This window comes from Amblyraja radiata, chromosome 16, assembly GCF_010909765.2.
Source record: "Amblyraja radiata isolate CabotCenter1 chromosome 16, sAmbRad1.1.pri, whole genome shotgun sequence".
In the NCBI taxonomy this organism is placed as follows: Eukaryota; Metazoa; Chordata; class Chondrichthyes; order Rajiformes; family Rajidae; genus Amblyraja; species Amblyraja radiata.
Window position 1 is genome coordinate 51350203 of NC_045971.1, and position 17757 is coordinate 51367959.

The window sequence follows — 17757 nt, forward strand, 5'->3', positions numbered from 1 at the left end:
CGCCACCGTTCTATCCCCGGGGGCCGTATAAATACCGGAGCGGCGCCGCATTGCGTCACAGTCTCGCGAACCACGCGAGCGGAGCAACATGGTCAGCGCGCGGGAGAATGTCCGCGGGACGCGCGTGTTCCCCCCGGGCGACGGATCCACGGGGGAGGGAAGCGATTGTCTACAGACACCGGATACGGGAAGGGGAGAGCGCACCCGGGGAATGGGAACGTAGTGGGTAACTGGGAACTGAGAGCGGGAATGAGACGGCGACGGGGGGAGGGAGGGCGCAGGGTAATATTGGGCAGGGAAACGAGGAATGCAATTTCGAGGAATTTGAGGGTTACATTCGGCGAATGCAGCGTGGAGAGTCTGCGAATTACAATGTTGGGTGGAACTGAGAAGGTGGTCATATTGGGCGGGGGACGGTGAGCGATCAGGGCCAAACTGGCTATGAATAAGTCCAAGTGGTGATCAATAGGAATTATGGAAATCACGCGGCCCGCAGCAGTAAACGAGAAATTACCAACGCTCACCCCTCGCCCTAACATCTCACCGCCTGTTTCCCCTCGCCAACAGCGCGAGTGTCTTTCAATCCACATCGGCCAGGCTGGCGTCCAGGTTGGCAACGCTTGCTGGGAGTTGTATTGCCTGGAGCACGGGATCCAACCGGATGGACAGATGCCCAGCGACTCGACCATCGGAGGCGGCGACGATTCGTTCAACACCTTCTTCAGCGAGACGGGTGCGGGCAAGCACGTACCAAGGGCCGTGTTCATCGACCTGGAGCCCACGGTGATCGGTAAGTTGGGAGGTGCAGAGAATGTTGGCCGTTCTCTTAAGTCCTTCCATTCCGGGGATGTGGCAGTGTGTGGCAATGGTTAATTCTCGCTATACCGCCCTACAGATGAGGTGCGGACCGGCACCTACCGCCAGCTCTTCCACCCCGAGCAGCTCATCACCGGCAAGGAGGACGCGGCCAATAACTACGCCCGGGGTCACTGCTCCATCGGCAAGGAGATCGTGGACCTGTTCCTGGATCGAATCCGAAAGCTGGTAGGTTGCTCAGCGACTGCAAATTACCGACTGCCGCTCCACGTGCTTACAACGCCAATGTATCCGGTTGCACCGGCCCATTAGCGAGTGCTGCGGCCACGATGTTCCCAAATACTCATTGTCACCGCTCTATTTATCACTGAGATACTAACCGAACCATCTCGCTCTGCGCCGGCTGTAGAGAGCACCATGACCCTCTCGTGTCGCTCCTTCCCTTTAAACGTTGGCACAGAATTGAGCTTTTGTCCCATCTCCACCCTCAGGCCGATCTCTGCACCGGACTGCAGGGGTTCCTCATCTTCCACAGTTTCGGGGGCGGCACCGGCTCGGGCTTCACCTCCCTCCTCATGGAGAGACTCTCCATCGACTACGGCAAGAAATCCAAGCTGGAGTTTTCCGTCTACCCGGCGCCGCAGATCTCCACCGCAGTGGTCGAGCCCTACAACGCGGTGCTGGTCACCCACTGCACCCTGGAGCACTCCGACTGCGCCTTCATGATGGACAACGAGGCCATTTACGACGTGTGTCGGCGGAACCTGGACATCGAGCGCCCCACCTACACCAACCTCAATCGCCTGATGGCACAGTTAGTGTCGTCTATCACCGCCTCGCTGCGCTTCGACGGCGCTCTCAACGTGGACCTGACTGAGTTCCAAACCAACCTGGTTCCCTACCCGCGCATCCACTTCCCGCTCATCACCTACGCTCCCATTATTTCTGCAGAGAAGGCTTACCACGAGGAACTGTCCGTCTCCCAATTGACCAACGCCTGCTTCGAGCCGGCCAACCAGTTGGTGAAGTGCGACCCTCGCCAGGGGAAGTACATGGCGTGCTGTATGCTGTACCGCGGGGACGTGGTACCCAAGGACGTCAACGCCTCCATCGCCACCATCAAGACAAAGCGCTCCATCCAGTTCGTGGACTGGTGCCCGACCGGGTTCAAGGTGAGTGTGACCAACGCTCGCGTTTCCATGCACACACATGCAGTCTAATTCATCTGCTGGAATAACAACATACATGCAACGACTCAGAATACATCCTTGGCACCATTTGTACTCTGCAAATAAATCATATCAGCACCCGATGGACACACACACACACACACACACCCCTTCTTCAAGGGTGTGAATATTTTGCAAAGGGTGCAGGAGGGTGTCACCCGGACAGTCCTTGGCCTTGCGGCCTTGTGTTTATGGGAGAGGTTAGATAGGCTGGGGCTTTTTTTATTTGGGGCGTAGAAATCTGAGGGGCAGGACATATCCTGGTGTGCAAGATCACGAGGGACATGATCTCTCATCTTAACATCTCACAACTGGATGTCCTCTACGTGAGACGAGAGATGAGATATTTAAGAAGGACCTCCCGACCAATTAATCTATTTAGAGGGTAGTCCGCATCTGGAACCAGTTGTCAGGTAAAGTTAGAAACCCTTACGTTTGCCACATTTAAAACATAGATAGAAATTCCCAAAACATAGGATGCACAGGAAGGGTTTAGAAGGATAAAGGGCAGTCGCATGCAAATGAGCGAGCTCAATATGCCAACTGTGGGGCATGGACAAGGTGGTTGGAATAGCACGCTTCCCAGCTGCACAGCATCATACCTTCATGGCTCGAACATACATGTATCGGAGCTTGCAATCCGGAGAATAATTACACCCAGAGATGTATTTAACGGAATCGCTAAGCTATCAACCAATGATAATTTGTGCAATTTAAGGGCGCAGTATTAAACCGATAATGCAAGCATATTTGTGCAAGTAGAATTAATTTAACGATTTTTTTTCCGGCCGCAGGTGGGCATCAACTACCAGCCCCCGACGGTGGTGCCGGGGGGCGACCTGGCCAAGGTGCAACGTGCCCTCTGCATGCTGAGCAACACCACCGCCATCTCCATGGCCTGGACCCGCCTCAACCTCAAGTTCGACAAAATGTACGCCAAGCGGGCCTTTGTCCACTGGTACGTGGGAGAGGGGCTGGAGGAAGGAGAGTTCCAGGACGCGCGGGAGGACATGGCGTCGCTGGAGAAGGACTACCACGAGGTGGCCGTGGATTCCGCCGACCTCGAGAGAAGGGGGGAAGAGGAAGAATAAAATGTATTAATTTAGTAGTTAGAAGTTTAATTTGATGCAGATTTAATAGATTATATTGATAGGTATTATACTTATGATGATAAAATTATTTTAAGGACCGATTGTTTTGTCGATTTATTTGAGGTCTGAGTATGGAAAATAACAACATTGTTAGGCAGAACGTGGGGAGAGTAATTTGGGAGCAGCTGTTCGTATGTAAGTCCTCATCCTACCTGTAGGAGTCATTTAAAGACGAGGTGATGGGAATTCAGTTCTGGCGTGCTCCACAGAACATGAAGGATGCGGATGGCGGTTTTCCTGAAACTTGGATGGTAAATTCAGTCAATAAGAAAAGAGGAAACGACCTCAGCGGCGCAGCGGTACAGCTGGTGCTTTACAGCGCCAGAGACACGGGTTCGATTCTGACTACTGGTGCGTATCTGCACGGAGTTTGTATGTTCTCCCCGTCACCGCGTCGGGTTTCCCAGCGTGCGCCAGCTTCCTCACACACTTCAAAGTCTTACAGGTTCGCAGATTAATTTGGCGTCTGGAAATTGTCCCTAGTGTGTCGGATAATTTTGAGGTAGTGGGATTGCTGGTCGCCGCACGCTCGGCCAGCCGACGGGACTCTTTTCGCGCTGTATCTCTGAAAAACCAAAAAAACTTGAAGGAAACTAATGAGTCTGAAGTAGGGCCTCGAATCGAAACGTCACCTATTCCTTTTCTCCAGAAATGCTTCCTGACCGCGGCTATTCCAGCATTTTGAGTCTATCTTCGGCGGTAAACCAGCATCTGTAGTTCATTCCCACACGAAATGAAATACAAGTAAGTTTTAGGACGTTGAGATGGGACAGGGTCCCGATGGAATATACAAAACGGAGCAAAGCGCTTAGGTAGAGCATCGGGAAGGTCAAATGTCTTTGGCCACTGGGAATACAAAAAATCTCATGGGGTTTCAACTATATATGGATTTTACGAGGGGAGGCGGGAAGAGGGGAGGACCATTAATAAGTGATGGAATTTAATATTGAGAAGTGTGAGGTGTTGCATTTTGGGACGTCGAACAAGAGAAAGAGCTACACAGTAAATGGCAATGCTCTGAGGAATATTGTGGGGCAGAGGGTTCTAGGCGTGCAGGTGCACGGTTCCTTAAAGGTGGAGTTTTAGTTAGATAAGGTAGTCATACAGGCTAATGGCACATTGACCTTTATCAGTCAGAGTGATGTATATGGAAGTTGGGAGGTCATGTTGCAGTTGCATAAGTCGTTGGTAGGACCGCATTTAGAATATTGTGCCCTATTTTTGGGCACCATGTTATAGGAAAGATATGTTCAAGCTTGAAAGGGTTCAGAAACGATTTACGAGGATGTTGCCAGGACTAGAAGGTGTGAGCTATTAGAGAGGTTGAGTGGGTTGGGCCTCTATTCCTTGGGGCGCAGGAAGATGAGAGGTGATCTTACAGAGGTGTACAAACTAATCAGAGATATAGATCGGGTAGATGCACAATCTCTTGTCCAGAGCAGGCTAAATCGAGAACCAGACCACACGGGTTCAAGGTGAACGGGAAAAGATTTAATAGGAATCCGAGGGGCAACGCTTGCTGGGAGCTGTACTGCCTGAATCACGGGATCCAGCCGAATGGACAGATGCCCAGCGACAAGACCATCGGGGGGGGGGGGGGGGGGGGGGGGGCGGGGAGCGACGACTCCTTCAACACCTTCTTCAGCGAGGCTGGGGCGGGCAAGCACGTCCCCCGGGCCGTGTTCATTGATCTGGAGCCCACGGTGATCGGTACGGTGAAACGGGAGAGTCCTGAGATGTTGAGCCTTGTCTGAAACCTTCCCCGCGGCGTTTTCCGAGGGGCGTGTGATTCTTAATGAACCGGTTTCTTAATGAACTGGTTCATTCTCCGTTTTCTGTTTGCTCCCCTGTAGATGAAGTGCGGACCGGCACATATCGGCAGCTCATCACCGGCAAGGAGGACGCGGCCAACAACTACGCCCGGGGCCACTGCTCCATCGGCAAGGAGATCGTCGACCTGGTCCTGGATCGCATCCGGAAGCTGGTCGGTCGGTTGTGGAACCGAATCCAACCATGAACCAGCGCCCGGTGTTCACCGATCTGGTGATCCTGGTTCGCCCGTGGCCCGCAGTTCATGAATGGTTCAGCGTTCATGATGCAGCTCAGCGATCGTCACCCGACTGGATCCCCGTTCACGTCTCCTCCCCTCGCCCAAAGGGTCATATAGCGATAGAGTTGTGCAGCGTGGAAACAAGCCATCGACCCACACCGATGCATCTACTCTGGTCCCACCTGTCCGCGTTTGGTCCATATCCCTCCAAACCTATCATATACATGTACACGCCAGTTTAAATGTTTCTTAAACGTTGCCATAGTACCTGCATCAACTACAGGTATAGAGAAGGTTCACCAGACTGATTCCTGGGATGTCAGGACTTTCATATGAAGAAAGAATGGATAGACTCGGCTTGTACTCGCTAGAATTTAGAAGATTGAGGGGGGATCTTATAGAAACTTATAAAACTCAAATCCTTTTGCTATGAATCTACCTGCTTTCTCCCCATAAACCTGACACATGACTCACAGCAAAAAGATTTGAGTATAGGAACAGGGAGGTTCTACTGCAGTTGTACAGGGTCTTGGTGAGACCACACCTGTAGTATTGCGTATAGTTTTAGTCTCTAATCTGAGGAAGGACATTCTTGCCATAGAGGGAGTACAGAGAAGGTTCACCAGACAGATTCCTGGGATGTCAGGAATTTCATATGAAGAAAGATTGGATAGACTCGGCTTGTACTCGCTGGAATTTAGAAGATTGAGGTGGGATCTCATAGAAACGTACAAGATTCTTAAGAGGTTGGACTGCCTACATGCATGAAAATTGTTCCCGATGTTGTGGAAGTCCAGAACAAGGGGTCACAGTTTAACGATAAAGGGGAAGTCTTTTAGGACCGAGATGAGAAAATAATTTTTCACATAGAATTCTCTGCCACAGAAGGTAGTTGAGGCCAGTTCATTGGCTATATTTAAGAGGGAGTTAGATGTGGCCCTTGTAACTAAAGGGATCAGGGGGTATGGAGAGAAGGCAGGTACAGGATACTGAGTTGGATGATCAGCCATGATCATATTGAATGGCGGTGCAGGCTCGAAGGGCCAAATGGTCTACTCCTGCACCTATTTTCTATGTTTCTATGTAAACCTCGATCAGATTCTTGACACACGACCAACCAGCTACATAGCCTAATCCGCCTATGTCCATCTACATGCATTCATAACCCGTCCCTCGGATACTCCCTCGCATCTTTCCGACCACAAATGTCAAACTAAAACCACTAATGTTAGGCTCCATCCACCTCTCCAGAGGGTCAGTTTACCCCCTGTAACACGCACACTCACCCCCACACCTTTCCCCCTTCTCAATGCTCTCCGCTTTATCTGCCCACAGGCCGACCAATACACCGGACTGCAGGGGTTCCTCGTCTTCCACAGTTTTGGGGGCGACACCGGCTCGGGTTTCACCTCCCTCCTCATGGAGAGACTGTCCGTCGACTACGGCAAGAAATCCAAGCTGGAGTTTTCCGTCTACCCGGCGCCGTAGATCTCCACCGCCGTGGTCGAGCCCTACAACGCGGTGCTGGTCACCCACTGCACCCTGGAGCACTCCGACCGCTCCTTCATGCTGGACAACGAGGCTATTTACGACATCTGCCGGCCGAACCTGGATATCGAGCGCCCCACCTACACCAACCTCAACCGCCTGCTGGGGCAGGTAGTGTCGTCCATCACCGCCTCTCTGCGCTTCGACGGCGCCCTCAACGTGAACCTGCTCGAGCTCCAGACCAACCTGGTCCCCTACCCGCGCATTCACTTCCCGCTGGTGACCTACGCGCCCCTGATCTCGGCCGAGAAGGCTTACCACGAACAACTGTCCGTGTCGGAGATCACCAACGCCTGTTTCGAGCCGGCCAACCAGTTGCTCAAGTGCGACCCCCGCCAGGGCAAATACATGTGGTACCGCGGGGACGTGGTGCCCAAGGACGTCAACGCCTCCATCGCCACCATCAAGACTAAGCGCTCCATCCAGTTCGTGGACTGGTGTCCGACCGGGTTCAATGTAGGAGGAGGTTGTGCAGGAATCCACGCGGCAGAAGCTTGACCCAAACACTGGTCTCGCACTGGGCTGTGAAATCTACCACAGCCAGACCAGGCGCTCCACGATTGCAGAAACCAGGAGACGTTATTTCCAAAGCGAGGGCCTGGGTTCTAAACATCCAGGGAACCATTGAAGGTTTCTAGGAGACTCCTGTCCAATGGGTCACGCCGGCATCTTGATAACTAGCAGGGGTTTCCCTCGTTTAAAGGCGCAAATCTTCATTTTTTAGATCACGATCAGTAACATTCGGCCATTGGGTCCATGCTGACACTCCCACACTGATCTGTTTTGTAGTTAATGCCTATTATGTTCTGTGTGCTGAAGCAAAGCAATAATTTCATTGTCCTATCAGGGACACATGACAATAAACTCACTTGAACGTGTACTTGAACCAGTAATTCCATTCTCTCTTGTCACTTATGTCTTGCTAGAATTTAGAAGATTGAGGGGGGATCTTTTAGAAACATACAACATTCTTAAGGGGTTGGACAGGCTAGATGCAGGAAGATTGTTCCCGATGTTGGGGAAGTCCAGAACAAGGGGTCACAGTATAAGGATAAAGGGGAAATCTTTCAGGACTGCGATGAGAAAAACATTTTTCACACAGAGAGTGCTGAACCTGTGGAATTCTCTGCGACAGAATGTAGTTGAGGCCAGTTAATTGGCTATATTTAAGAGAGAGTTAGATGTGGCCATTGTGGCTAAAGGGATCAGGGGGTATGGAGGGAAGGCAGGTACAGGATACTGAGTTGGATGATCAGCCATGATCTTATTGAATGACGGTGCAGGCTCGAAGGGCCGAATGCCCTACTCCTGCACCTATTGTCTATGTTTCTATGTAACGCTCGTTCAGTCCCATATATTTGCATTATTCCTCCATGCGACTTGCCAGCACCAGCCACTTTGCGGTGGGGGGAGTGGGAAGGGGGAAGGCGGCGGATCGTCGGAGGTTGGGATCGATCCCGGGTCTACAGCGCTCTGGAACAGCTGCCTTCGTGGAACTCCAACCCTAGCGGGAACCATTTGCAATTTCCAGAACTCCATTGGGTGGCTCCGGCTTCTTCCAACCGAAGAACAAAACTGGCGGCCCTCTGCTAAAAGAGTACCGATTTCTCTTTCATCACTCACTTATGCACACTGCCTATTAATCCATCGCCGACATGTTGTCGTGACAAAGTAATGGAGGTCGGCTTTAATTCCCTGCGCCACTGCGCCACCTACCGGCGGCAGATGCATCTCATCTTGTATTCAGATTCAGATTCAGATTCAGATTCAATCTTTATTGTCATTGTGCAATGTGCAGTACAGAGACAACGAAATGCAGTTAGCATCTCACCCAGAAGAGCAAACATAGAATAATGAACAGTAAAATATATATATATGTACAAACTGTAGCAGTAGTGCAATTTTACTGTCCGGGGGGGGGGGGGGGGGGGGGGGGGGGGGGGGGGGGGGGGTGACTGGCAATCACCAAGGTGCAGAGTTATATTGTGTAACAGCCGCAGGGAAGAAACTGTTCCTGAACCTGCTGGTCCGGCAACGGAGAGACCTGTAGCGCCTCCCGGATGGGAGGAGGGTAAACAGACTGTGGCTGGGATGAGAGCAGTCCTTGACGATGCTGCGCGCCTTTCACAGACAACGCTTACTTTGGACAGACTCAATGGAGGGGAGTGAGGAACCTGTTTTCACCACCCTCTGCAGTGCTTTCCGGTCGGAGACAGAGCAGTTGCCATACCATACTGCGATACAGTTGGTAAGGATGCTCTCGATGGCGCAGCGGTAGACGTTCACCAGAATCTGAGTAGACAGATGGACCTTCTTTAGTCTCCTCTGGAAGAAGAAACGCTGGTGAGCCTTCTTGACCAGTGTTGAGGTATTGTGGCTCCAAGAGAGGTTATCAGAGATGTTGACGCCCAGAAACCTGAAGCTGGAAACACGTTCTCTGTGACCCCTTTCCAGAACAAGGGGTCACAGTTTAAGGATAAGGGGGAAATTTTTTAGGACCGAGATGGGAAAAACGTTTTTCTCGCAGAGAGTGGTGAATCCCTGGAATTCTCTGCCACAGAGGTAGTTGAGGCCAGTTCATTGGCTATATTTTAGAGGGAGTTAGATGTGGCCCTTGTGGCTAAAGGGACCAGGGGGTATGGAGAGAAGGCAGGTACAGGATACTGAGTTGGATGATCAGCCATGATCATGTTGAATGGCGGTGCAGGCTCGAAGGGACGAATGGCCTACTCATGCACCTATTTTCTATGTTTCTATGTTTCCACCTCCGTCCCGTTAATATGGATCCTTCCAATGTGTCTGCAACCGTACTAAACGCTATTTCTCTTTCTCCCGCAGGTGGGCATCAACTACCAGCCCACGACGGTGGTGCCGGGGGGCGACCTGGCCAAGGTCTGTATGCTGAGCAATACCACCGCCGTCTCCATGGCCTGGACCCGCGTGAACCTCAAGTTCGACAAGATGTACGCCAAGCGGGCCTTTGTCCACTGGTACGTGGGAGAGGGTCTGGAGGAAGGGGAGTTCCAGGACGCGCGGGAGGCCATGGCGTAGCTGGAGAAGGACTACGAAGAAGTGGGCATCGATTCGGCGGGTCTGGACAGGAAGGCCGAAGTGGAAGAGTGAATATCCAGAAAGACTCGTTTATTTTTATTACTAATGTTGTAAATATAATTTATGAAATGTAATAAACGTAATAAATCTATTTTAAATTCAATTCGTCTTCCCTCCTACTTAACGCTATAATTTCGCTTGAGACTTTGGACTTTTACTTCAGCTTGCGAGCAGGCCATTCGCCCCACTGAATTAGCGCTGACCAGTACATTGTTCCCCGTACACTGGCACTTTCCTACACACTAGGGACACTTTATATATTATAGGAATTCAATTAACCTGCAACAATGTTTGTTTCTGGAGTGTGGGAAAGGAAATCGGAGCATCCGGAGAAAACTGGTGGTGTGTGAGGCAGCAAATCTAACGCAGTGCCACTTTGCCACCGGGAGACAGAGCCATAGAGATGTTGTACCATAGTGCATGGAAATTGTCAACTAGTCAATGCCGACAATTTTTCCCACCTAACCCACTCTCATTTTCCCACATGTTGGCTGAGTCCAGAAGAATATCCGGATCACGTGTAAGAATAAGAGGAGACCATTTAGGACTGAGATGAGGAGAAACATTTCCAGCCAGAGAGTTGTGAATCTGTGGAATTCTCTGCCACAGAAGGCCAATTCACTGGATATATTCAAGAGAGAGTTGGGTATGGGTCTTAAAGCTAACGGAATCAAGGGATATGTGGGGAAAGCAGGATCGGGTGCTGATTTAGGATGATCAGCCGTGATAATATTGAATGGCGGTGCTGGCCTCATTTCTATGTTTGTACGTGAGTTTTCTAATCACACTCCAAAGACATGCAGGTTTGCAGGTTAATTAGCTTGGTGTAAATTGATCCCAGTGATAGGCGAAAAGGCGTAAGAGTTTGCAGGAAATCGGCTTGGTTTAAATGTAAAACTCGGGAGAGGAACTTGGAACAAGTACGTGAGTGCAGAGGTCGCACTGATTGCAGTAGTGCTGCTGACTGCGGAAGCCCCACAGTGGAGAGGCCGCGCTCAGCCGTCCGAAGAATTGTGAGGTTTGCCACGCACTGCAAGGGAGCAGTGGACCAGACAGGAAGAGCGGACGGAATTACCACTAGACAGCCAAACCAGTAGGTAATTTACGGCTGGGGTGAGTACTTTCCCATTTATAGGAGGTAGGATTATATAAATAAGGGGTGTATCAATACAGTAATCCGGGTAGGGGATTCTTAAATAGGACCAGTTAATTACTTATATAAGATGGGCGGCCAGGAGATGTGCCAATACTGTCAGATGTGGGAATTTGTCGACACCATTGATGTAGATGATCCCTACAGCTGCAGTAAGTGTTTGAGGCTAGCGGAACTCGAGCTCCGCATTGATGAGCTGGAGACCCAACTTCATACGCTGCGGAACATCAGGGAGGGGGAGTATTACCTGGATGTTTTGTGCCAGGGGATGGTCACACCGACCAGTTTAACTAATTCAGTAGTTAGTGAGCAAGGAAAGGAAGGTGTGGCCATAAGCGAGGCAGGTAGGGGGAACCAGGAGGAGATGCGGCAGGAGCCACAGCCCTTGTCCCTGACGAGCATGACCGAGGCTCTTACTCAATGTGAGGACGGGATCAGGGGCTGTGGGAGGGATGAGCAACCTGGCTGCAGCACCGTGGATCAGGGGGCCATTCAAGAGGGGGGAGTTAGAAGAAATGCCGTTGTGATAGGGGATAGTATTATTCGGGGGGTAGATAAGGTTCTCTGCGGCCAGCAGAACATGTCCCGAAGGCTGTGTTGCCTACCCGGTGCTAGGGTTAAGGATATCTCTGCGGTGCTGGAGAGAAATTTGCAGAGGGAGGGGGAGGATCCAGTGGTCGTGGTCCATGTGGGGACCAATGACATAGGAAGGACGAGGAAGGAGGATCTGCTGAAGAGTTTGAGCAGTTAGGGAATAAATTAAAAAGCAGAACCTCGAGGGTACTGATCTCCGGATTGCTACCTGAGCCACGGGCCAAATCGGCGAGGGTACGTAAAATTAAAAAGCTGAATGCGTGGCTCAAAGACTGGTGTGGGAAAAATGGGTTTGGTTTCTTGGGCCACTGGCACCAGTACTGGGACAGGGGGGATCTGTTCTGTAAGGACGGACTTCACCTGAACGGTGCTGGGACTGGGGTCCTGGCAAATCATATAACTAGGGCAGTAGAGAGGTCTTTAAACTAAGTAGCGGGGGGGAGGTATCAAGGGGGGTAATAACGGCAGGGGTAGAGGAAATAGAGCAGGGTATCAGCGGGGAAGCGGAAAATCAAAATGTGACAGGAGGATCCAGAATGTGTGAAGATAAAGCTCTAGATGTAAAAGGGGCAAAAACGGAAAGGAAGGGTAGTAAAAATCATCTGAAAGTGCTTTATCTAAATGCACGGAGTATTCGAAATAAGATAAATGAATTAACGGTGCAATTAAGTATATATAGTTATGATATCGTGGCCATTACGGAGACATGGCTGCAAGGGGATCAGGACTGGGAGTTAAATATAGAGGGGTACTCGACAATTAGAAAAGATAGACAGGAAAGAAAGGGAGGAGGGGTGGCCCTTTTAATAAGGGAGGGAATAACGGCAATAGAGAGGAAGGATATTGCGTTGAAGGATCAGGATAGTGAAACAGCTTGGGTACAGATAGAGAATAACAAGGGGAAAAAAACACTAGTGGGTGTAATTTATAGACCTCCAAATAGCTGTGACGCTGTTAGTCAGAACATAAATCTGCAAATAGTTGACGCATGTAAAAAGGGAACTGCTGTAATCATGGGGGACTTCAACTTTCATATTAATTGGGCAAACCAAACTGGGCAGGGTAGACTAGAGGAAGAGTTTATAGAATGTATTAGAGACGGGTTCCTAGAACAGTATGTCGCAGAACCGACAAGGGGGGAGGCAATCTTGGATCTGGTCCTGTGTAATGAAGCAGGATTAATTAAAAATGTCATAGTTAGGGACTCGTTGGGAACAAGTGACCACAATATGGTCGAATTCCATATTCAAATAGAAGGGGAGCAGGTTGAAACTCAGGCTAGGGTGCTTAGTCTAAATAAGGGGGATTATGAAGGTATGAGGACTGAGCTGATCAAAGTTGACTGGGATAGCAGACTCAAGAATAAGACGGTACATGAGCAGTGGTGTACGTTTAAGGATCTACTGTATAACCTTCAAGAAAAAATTATTCCTATGAAGAAAAAAAGGGGTAAGGGTAAGAACAGTCAGCCATGGCTCAGTAAAACTATAAAGGATAGTATTCGGCTGAAGGCAAGGGCATATAAGGTAGCCAGAGATAGTGGGAGGGCAGAGGATTGGGAAGCATTTAAAGGTCAGCAAAAAATAACTAAGAGATTAATTAAGACGGGGAAAATAGACTATGAAAGGAATTTAGCGAACAACATAAAAACTAATAGTAAGAGTTTTTATAGCTATATAAAAAGAAAAAGGGTGGCTAAGGTGAACGTTGGTCCATTGGAGGGTGAGACTGGAGAGTTGTTGGTGGGGAACATGGAAATGGCAAAGGCATTAAACGAGTATTTTGTATCAGTCTTCACCATAGAAGACACAAAAAATATTCCAACGCTGGATAAACAGGGGGCGGTAGGAATGGAGGAGCTAAATACTATTAAGATCACCAAGGAGGTGGTATTAGGGAAATTAATGAGACTGAAGGAGGATAAATCCCCTGGGCCTGATGGATTACATCCAAGGATCTTGAGGGAGATAGCGGTGGGGATTGTGGATGCATTGGTGATAATTTTCCAAAACTCCCTGGAGGCAGGAACGGTCCCAGTGGATTGGAAAATGGCCAATGTAACACCTATATTTAAAAAAGGAAGTAAACAGAAGGCGGGTAACTATAGACCGGTTAGTCTAACATCGGTGGTGGGTAAAATGTTAGAGACAATTATTAAAGAAACACTAACGGGGCACTTGGATAAACATGACTTCATCGGACAGAACCAGCATGGTTTTGTGAAGGGGAAGTCCTGTTTAACGAATCTGCTCGAATTCTTTGAGGAAGTAACAACCCGGGTGGATAAAGGGGAACCGGTGGATGTGGTATACTTGGACTTCCAAAAGGCTTTTGACAAGGTGCCACATAAGAGACTTTTGCTAAAAATAAAAAATTATGGGATTGGGGGTAATATATTAGCATGGGTAGAGGATTGGCTAACAAATAGGAAGCAGAGAGTGGGGATAAATGGTTCATACTCGGGATGGCAACCGGTAACTAGCGGGGTTCCGCAAGGGTCGGTGCTGGGACCCCAGTTGTTCACAATTTATATAAATGATTTGGAGGAGGGAACCAAGTGTAATATATCAAAATTTGCGGACGATACAAAAATGGGAGGAAAAGTAGGGGATGAGGAGGATAGGAAGAGTCTGCAAAAGGATATAGATAAGCTAGGTGAGTGGGCAACAACTTGGCAGATGAAATTTAATACTAATAAATGTGAAGTCATTCACTTTGGGAAAAAAAATGATAGGGCAAATTATTTTCTAAATGAGGAGGAGCTGCGTTGTAATGCAACGCAAAGGGATCTAGGGGTATTAGTACATGAATCACTAAAAGTTAGTATGCAGGTGCAGCAAGCAATCAGGAAGGACAATGGAGTTTTGGCCTTTATTGCTAGGGGGATTGAGTATAAAAACACGGAGGTCTTGCTGCAGCTGTACACAGTATTAGTGAGACCACATTTGGAATACTGTGTACAGTTCTGGGGTCCATACTTAAGAAAGGATGTACTAGCCCTGGAGGCAGTGCAGCGAAGGTTTACAAGATTAATTCCTGCAATGAGGGGATTGACATATGAGGAAAGGTTAAGTAGGCTGGAACTCTACTCTTTGGAGTTTAGAAGAATGAGAGGCGATCTCATTGAAACATATAAGATCGTGAGGGGCCTTGATCGGGTGGATGCACGGAGGATGTTCCCAATGATCGGGGAAACTAGAACTAGGGGACATAGTCGCAGAATAAGGGGGGGGCTCTTTTAAAACTGAGATGAGGAAGAACTTCTTCACCCAGAGGGTGGTTAATTTATGGAATTCACTGCCCCAGGGAGCAGTGGAAGCAGAAACGTTAAATATATTTAAGTCTAAAATAGATGTTTTTTTAGCTGCCAAGGGGATAAGGGGCTACGGGGAGAGGGCAGGGATATGGACCTAGGTATGGTTAGTATAGTAAGACCTGAGTGATCTCCTGGACAAGTGTCGATCGCCTGGATTGGTGTCGGAGAGGAATTTCCCGGATTTTTTTCCCGAATTGGACCTGGGTTTTTATCCGTTTTTTTGCCTCCCCAGGAGATCACGCGGTTCTTGGGGTGGAGAGGGGTGATAGCGGTATAAAGGGGAGGGTAGTGTCTTGTGTTCTGTGTCTTGTGTCTACTGTTTGTGGGTAAGTGTGTCTGTTTAGTGTTCAGCCATGAGCGAATGGCGGTGCGGGCTCGACGGACCTGGTGGTCTACTCTCGCACCTACTTTCTATGTTTCTAAGTAAACGGCAAACATTTTTATGCCCCTGTCCCACTTAGGAAACCTGCACGGAAACCTCTGGAGACTTTGCGCCCCACCCAAGGTTTCCGTGCGGTTCCCGGAGGTTTTTGTCAGTCTTCCTACCTGCTTCCACTACCTGCAACCTCCGGCAACCACCTCTGGGAACTGCACGGAAACATTGGGTGAGGCGCAAAGTCTCCAGAGGTTTCCGTTCAGGTTTCCTAAGTGGGACAGGGGCATTAGGTGATAGGTGGGAGGAAGGATGAGAGGGTTGGTGGATTGGGGCCTAGGCGTAGAGAGTAGGAAGAGAGAGAGAGAGAGGAGATAGAGGAGAGAGGAGAAGAGAGAGAGAAGAGAGAGAGAGAAGACGAGAGAGCGATAGAGAGAGAGAGATCGATAGAGAGAGAAGAGAGAGCGCGACGAGCGATACAGATAGATGACGAGAGAGAGAGGATAGGCGAGAAGATGCGCGAGATCGAAGTCTCTAGATCTTCTTGCTCTCTGCGCGCTCTTCTCTCTTCTCTCCTCTCTCGCCCTCTCTCGCTCCTACCTCTGCTCTCTCTCCTAGAGAGAGAGAGAGAGAGAGAGAGAGAGAGAGAGAGAGAGAGAGAGAGAGACAGACAGACAGACTGTGTCTTTCTCAGCTCCAGTGCGGTTGCCTGGCTTAATGTGAAGAAGGTGCCTTTACGTTCGGCAAGACAGGGTAAGGTGTTCTCGGCTGTGGATGAACTTGGAGACTTTCCTGCTTCAGCTGGAGGATTTTGCTTTCTGAAGACTGTCTTCGACTGTGACTGTCCCTGGGAATTTAATTGGAGCTGAGCTGTTGGGGTGCCGGTAGCTGGGTTGTGCCTCTGTCCGGATGGCGATGGCGGGGGCTCGGCCGAAGGAGAGGAGCTACGCAGCGGTGACATCAGCGGCGGAATTGAGGCCTTCTGAATATGAGCCTCATGTTGACTTGGACGGTTTTGGTATCTCGGTTCAAACTGGGCCCCAGATGTCCAGGGGAGTAATTACGAAGGCTATGAATGCCCTTCTTGGGAGGGGGGCTAGTGTCTCTTCCGAGCTCGAGAGGGGAAAGGTTGAGATGATATTGATGACCCGGGAGGATGTGGCTACAGCGTTGGAGAGGGGGATTTCAGTGGGGGGGGGGGGGGGGTCCATGTACAGGTGGACCCATGGGTGTCCAGGGTGAGACCGGTTGTCCTGCGGAGTTCTGGATGCGACACTCATTCCGTACTTGTCTCAGATTGGGGAGGTGTGGTCTAAGTGCTTAATAGGCCTTTCTCACGGGGCGACTTGACGCAAGAGGTAACCAGAGTTCAACATCGTGGGAACCTCGTACGATAACCGTACGGTATTCGTGGACCGCCGTGGACCACCGTGGCGCTAACGGCAGGTACTCGTGTAACTTGTTGACTCGGGAGAAAATTCAAGCAAGTTTGAATTTCTCCAAGAGTGACTTGTACGCTTGTGGTTGAAGATTGCAACATTATATGCACGTAGTGGCCAGTGCGATATCCGTATTAACTCTTGCGTGTACCGTGGGAACTCCTGCGAACGATTAACCCGGAAGCTAGACAGAGGGGACAGAAGGTGAGTAATCTGGAATGAACATGCTGTTAGGCTGGGATCATTCTCTGCGAGATGATCTTAGTGCGGGAGACAAGTGTAGGAGAGGTGTACTGACTGTGTGGGCAGAACTTTGAATGTGATTGCCCACCATTCTCAAAAGCTGCTGTGTCTCCCTGTCCCTCCAACTCCAGAGGAATCCGCGCCCCCTCATCCGCAACCCGGGTTTTTCTGGAGTTGGAGCGGGGCTGGGCTAGAGTTGCTGCTGGCTGTGAGTCTCTGGGAGCTCCGTGCTTGCAGTCGGTGTCCCGTTGGTCCTAACGGATCCGGCCACCCCCCTGGACTGGAGCTGAGACTGTGAACTGTACCGCCCTTGCCCCCTCCCTCTGCAACTGCAAACAACCCCACAGTTCCCAGTCTCAGCTCCTGTACGTGGCCGGAGACGTCACAGCCCGAGCTGCGCCCCCTCATCCGCAACCTCAAGAACAAGACGTACCTTGCACACCATAAGCTTATGTCCCTACGGGGAGCGTGTTCCTCTGGAGTTGGAACGGGGCTGCGCTGCTGCTGGCTGTGGGTCTCTGGGATCTCAGTGCTTGCAGTGGGCCTGGGGGTCGGTGTCCCGTTGGTCCTGACGTATCCGGTGACTGGCACTGTCCTGCTAGCATCGCCAACGTGAAGACAGTGCAAAGCCCCCGCGCCGGTGCAATGGGCGGGGAGCTGAAGAGGGGAGGGAAGGGGTCACACACATGGCCGGGAAGCAGAGGGGTGTAGGTGGGGTGAAACTGAAGGGAGCG

The 17757-nt window shown here is 50.3% G+C and overlaps 1 protein-coding gene and 1 pseudogene across 1 annotated transcript; both read left to right on the forward strand.

The window, feature by feature from the left end:
• The first annotated feature begins 474 nt into the window (after positions 1-474).
• LOC116982310 (tubulin alpha chain-like) lies at positions 475-3136 on the forward strand. Its single transcript, XM_033035576.1, has 4 exons — positions 475-790; positions 896-1044; positions 1308-1988; positions 2840-3136. Exons 1-4 carry the CDS (start codon positions 475-477, stop codon positions 3134-3136), a joined length of 1443 nt encoding a protein of 480 aa, XP_032891467.1.
• Positions 3137-3415: 279 nt separating this feature from the next.
• Positions 3416-9917, forward strand: LOC116982311 (annotated as a pseudogene).
• Positions 9918-17757: the final 7840 nt, after the last annotated feature.

Coding starts and splice junctions, on each gene's coding strand:
- LOC116982310 (XM_033035576.1), top strand. CDS start 475: ATGGAAATCACGCGGCCCGCAGCAGTAAACGAGAAATTACCAACGCTC. Junction 1,045..1,307: donor TGGATCGAATCCGAAAGCTG/GTAGGTTGCTCA, acceptor CTCCACCCTCAG/GCCGATCTCTGCACCGGACT. Junction 1,989..2,839: donor GGTGCCCGACCGGGTTCAAG/GTGAGTGTGACC, acceptor TTCCGGCCGCAG/GTGGGCATCAACTACCAGCC.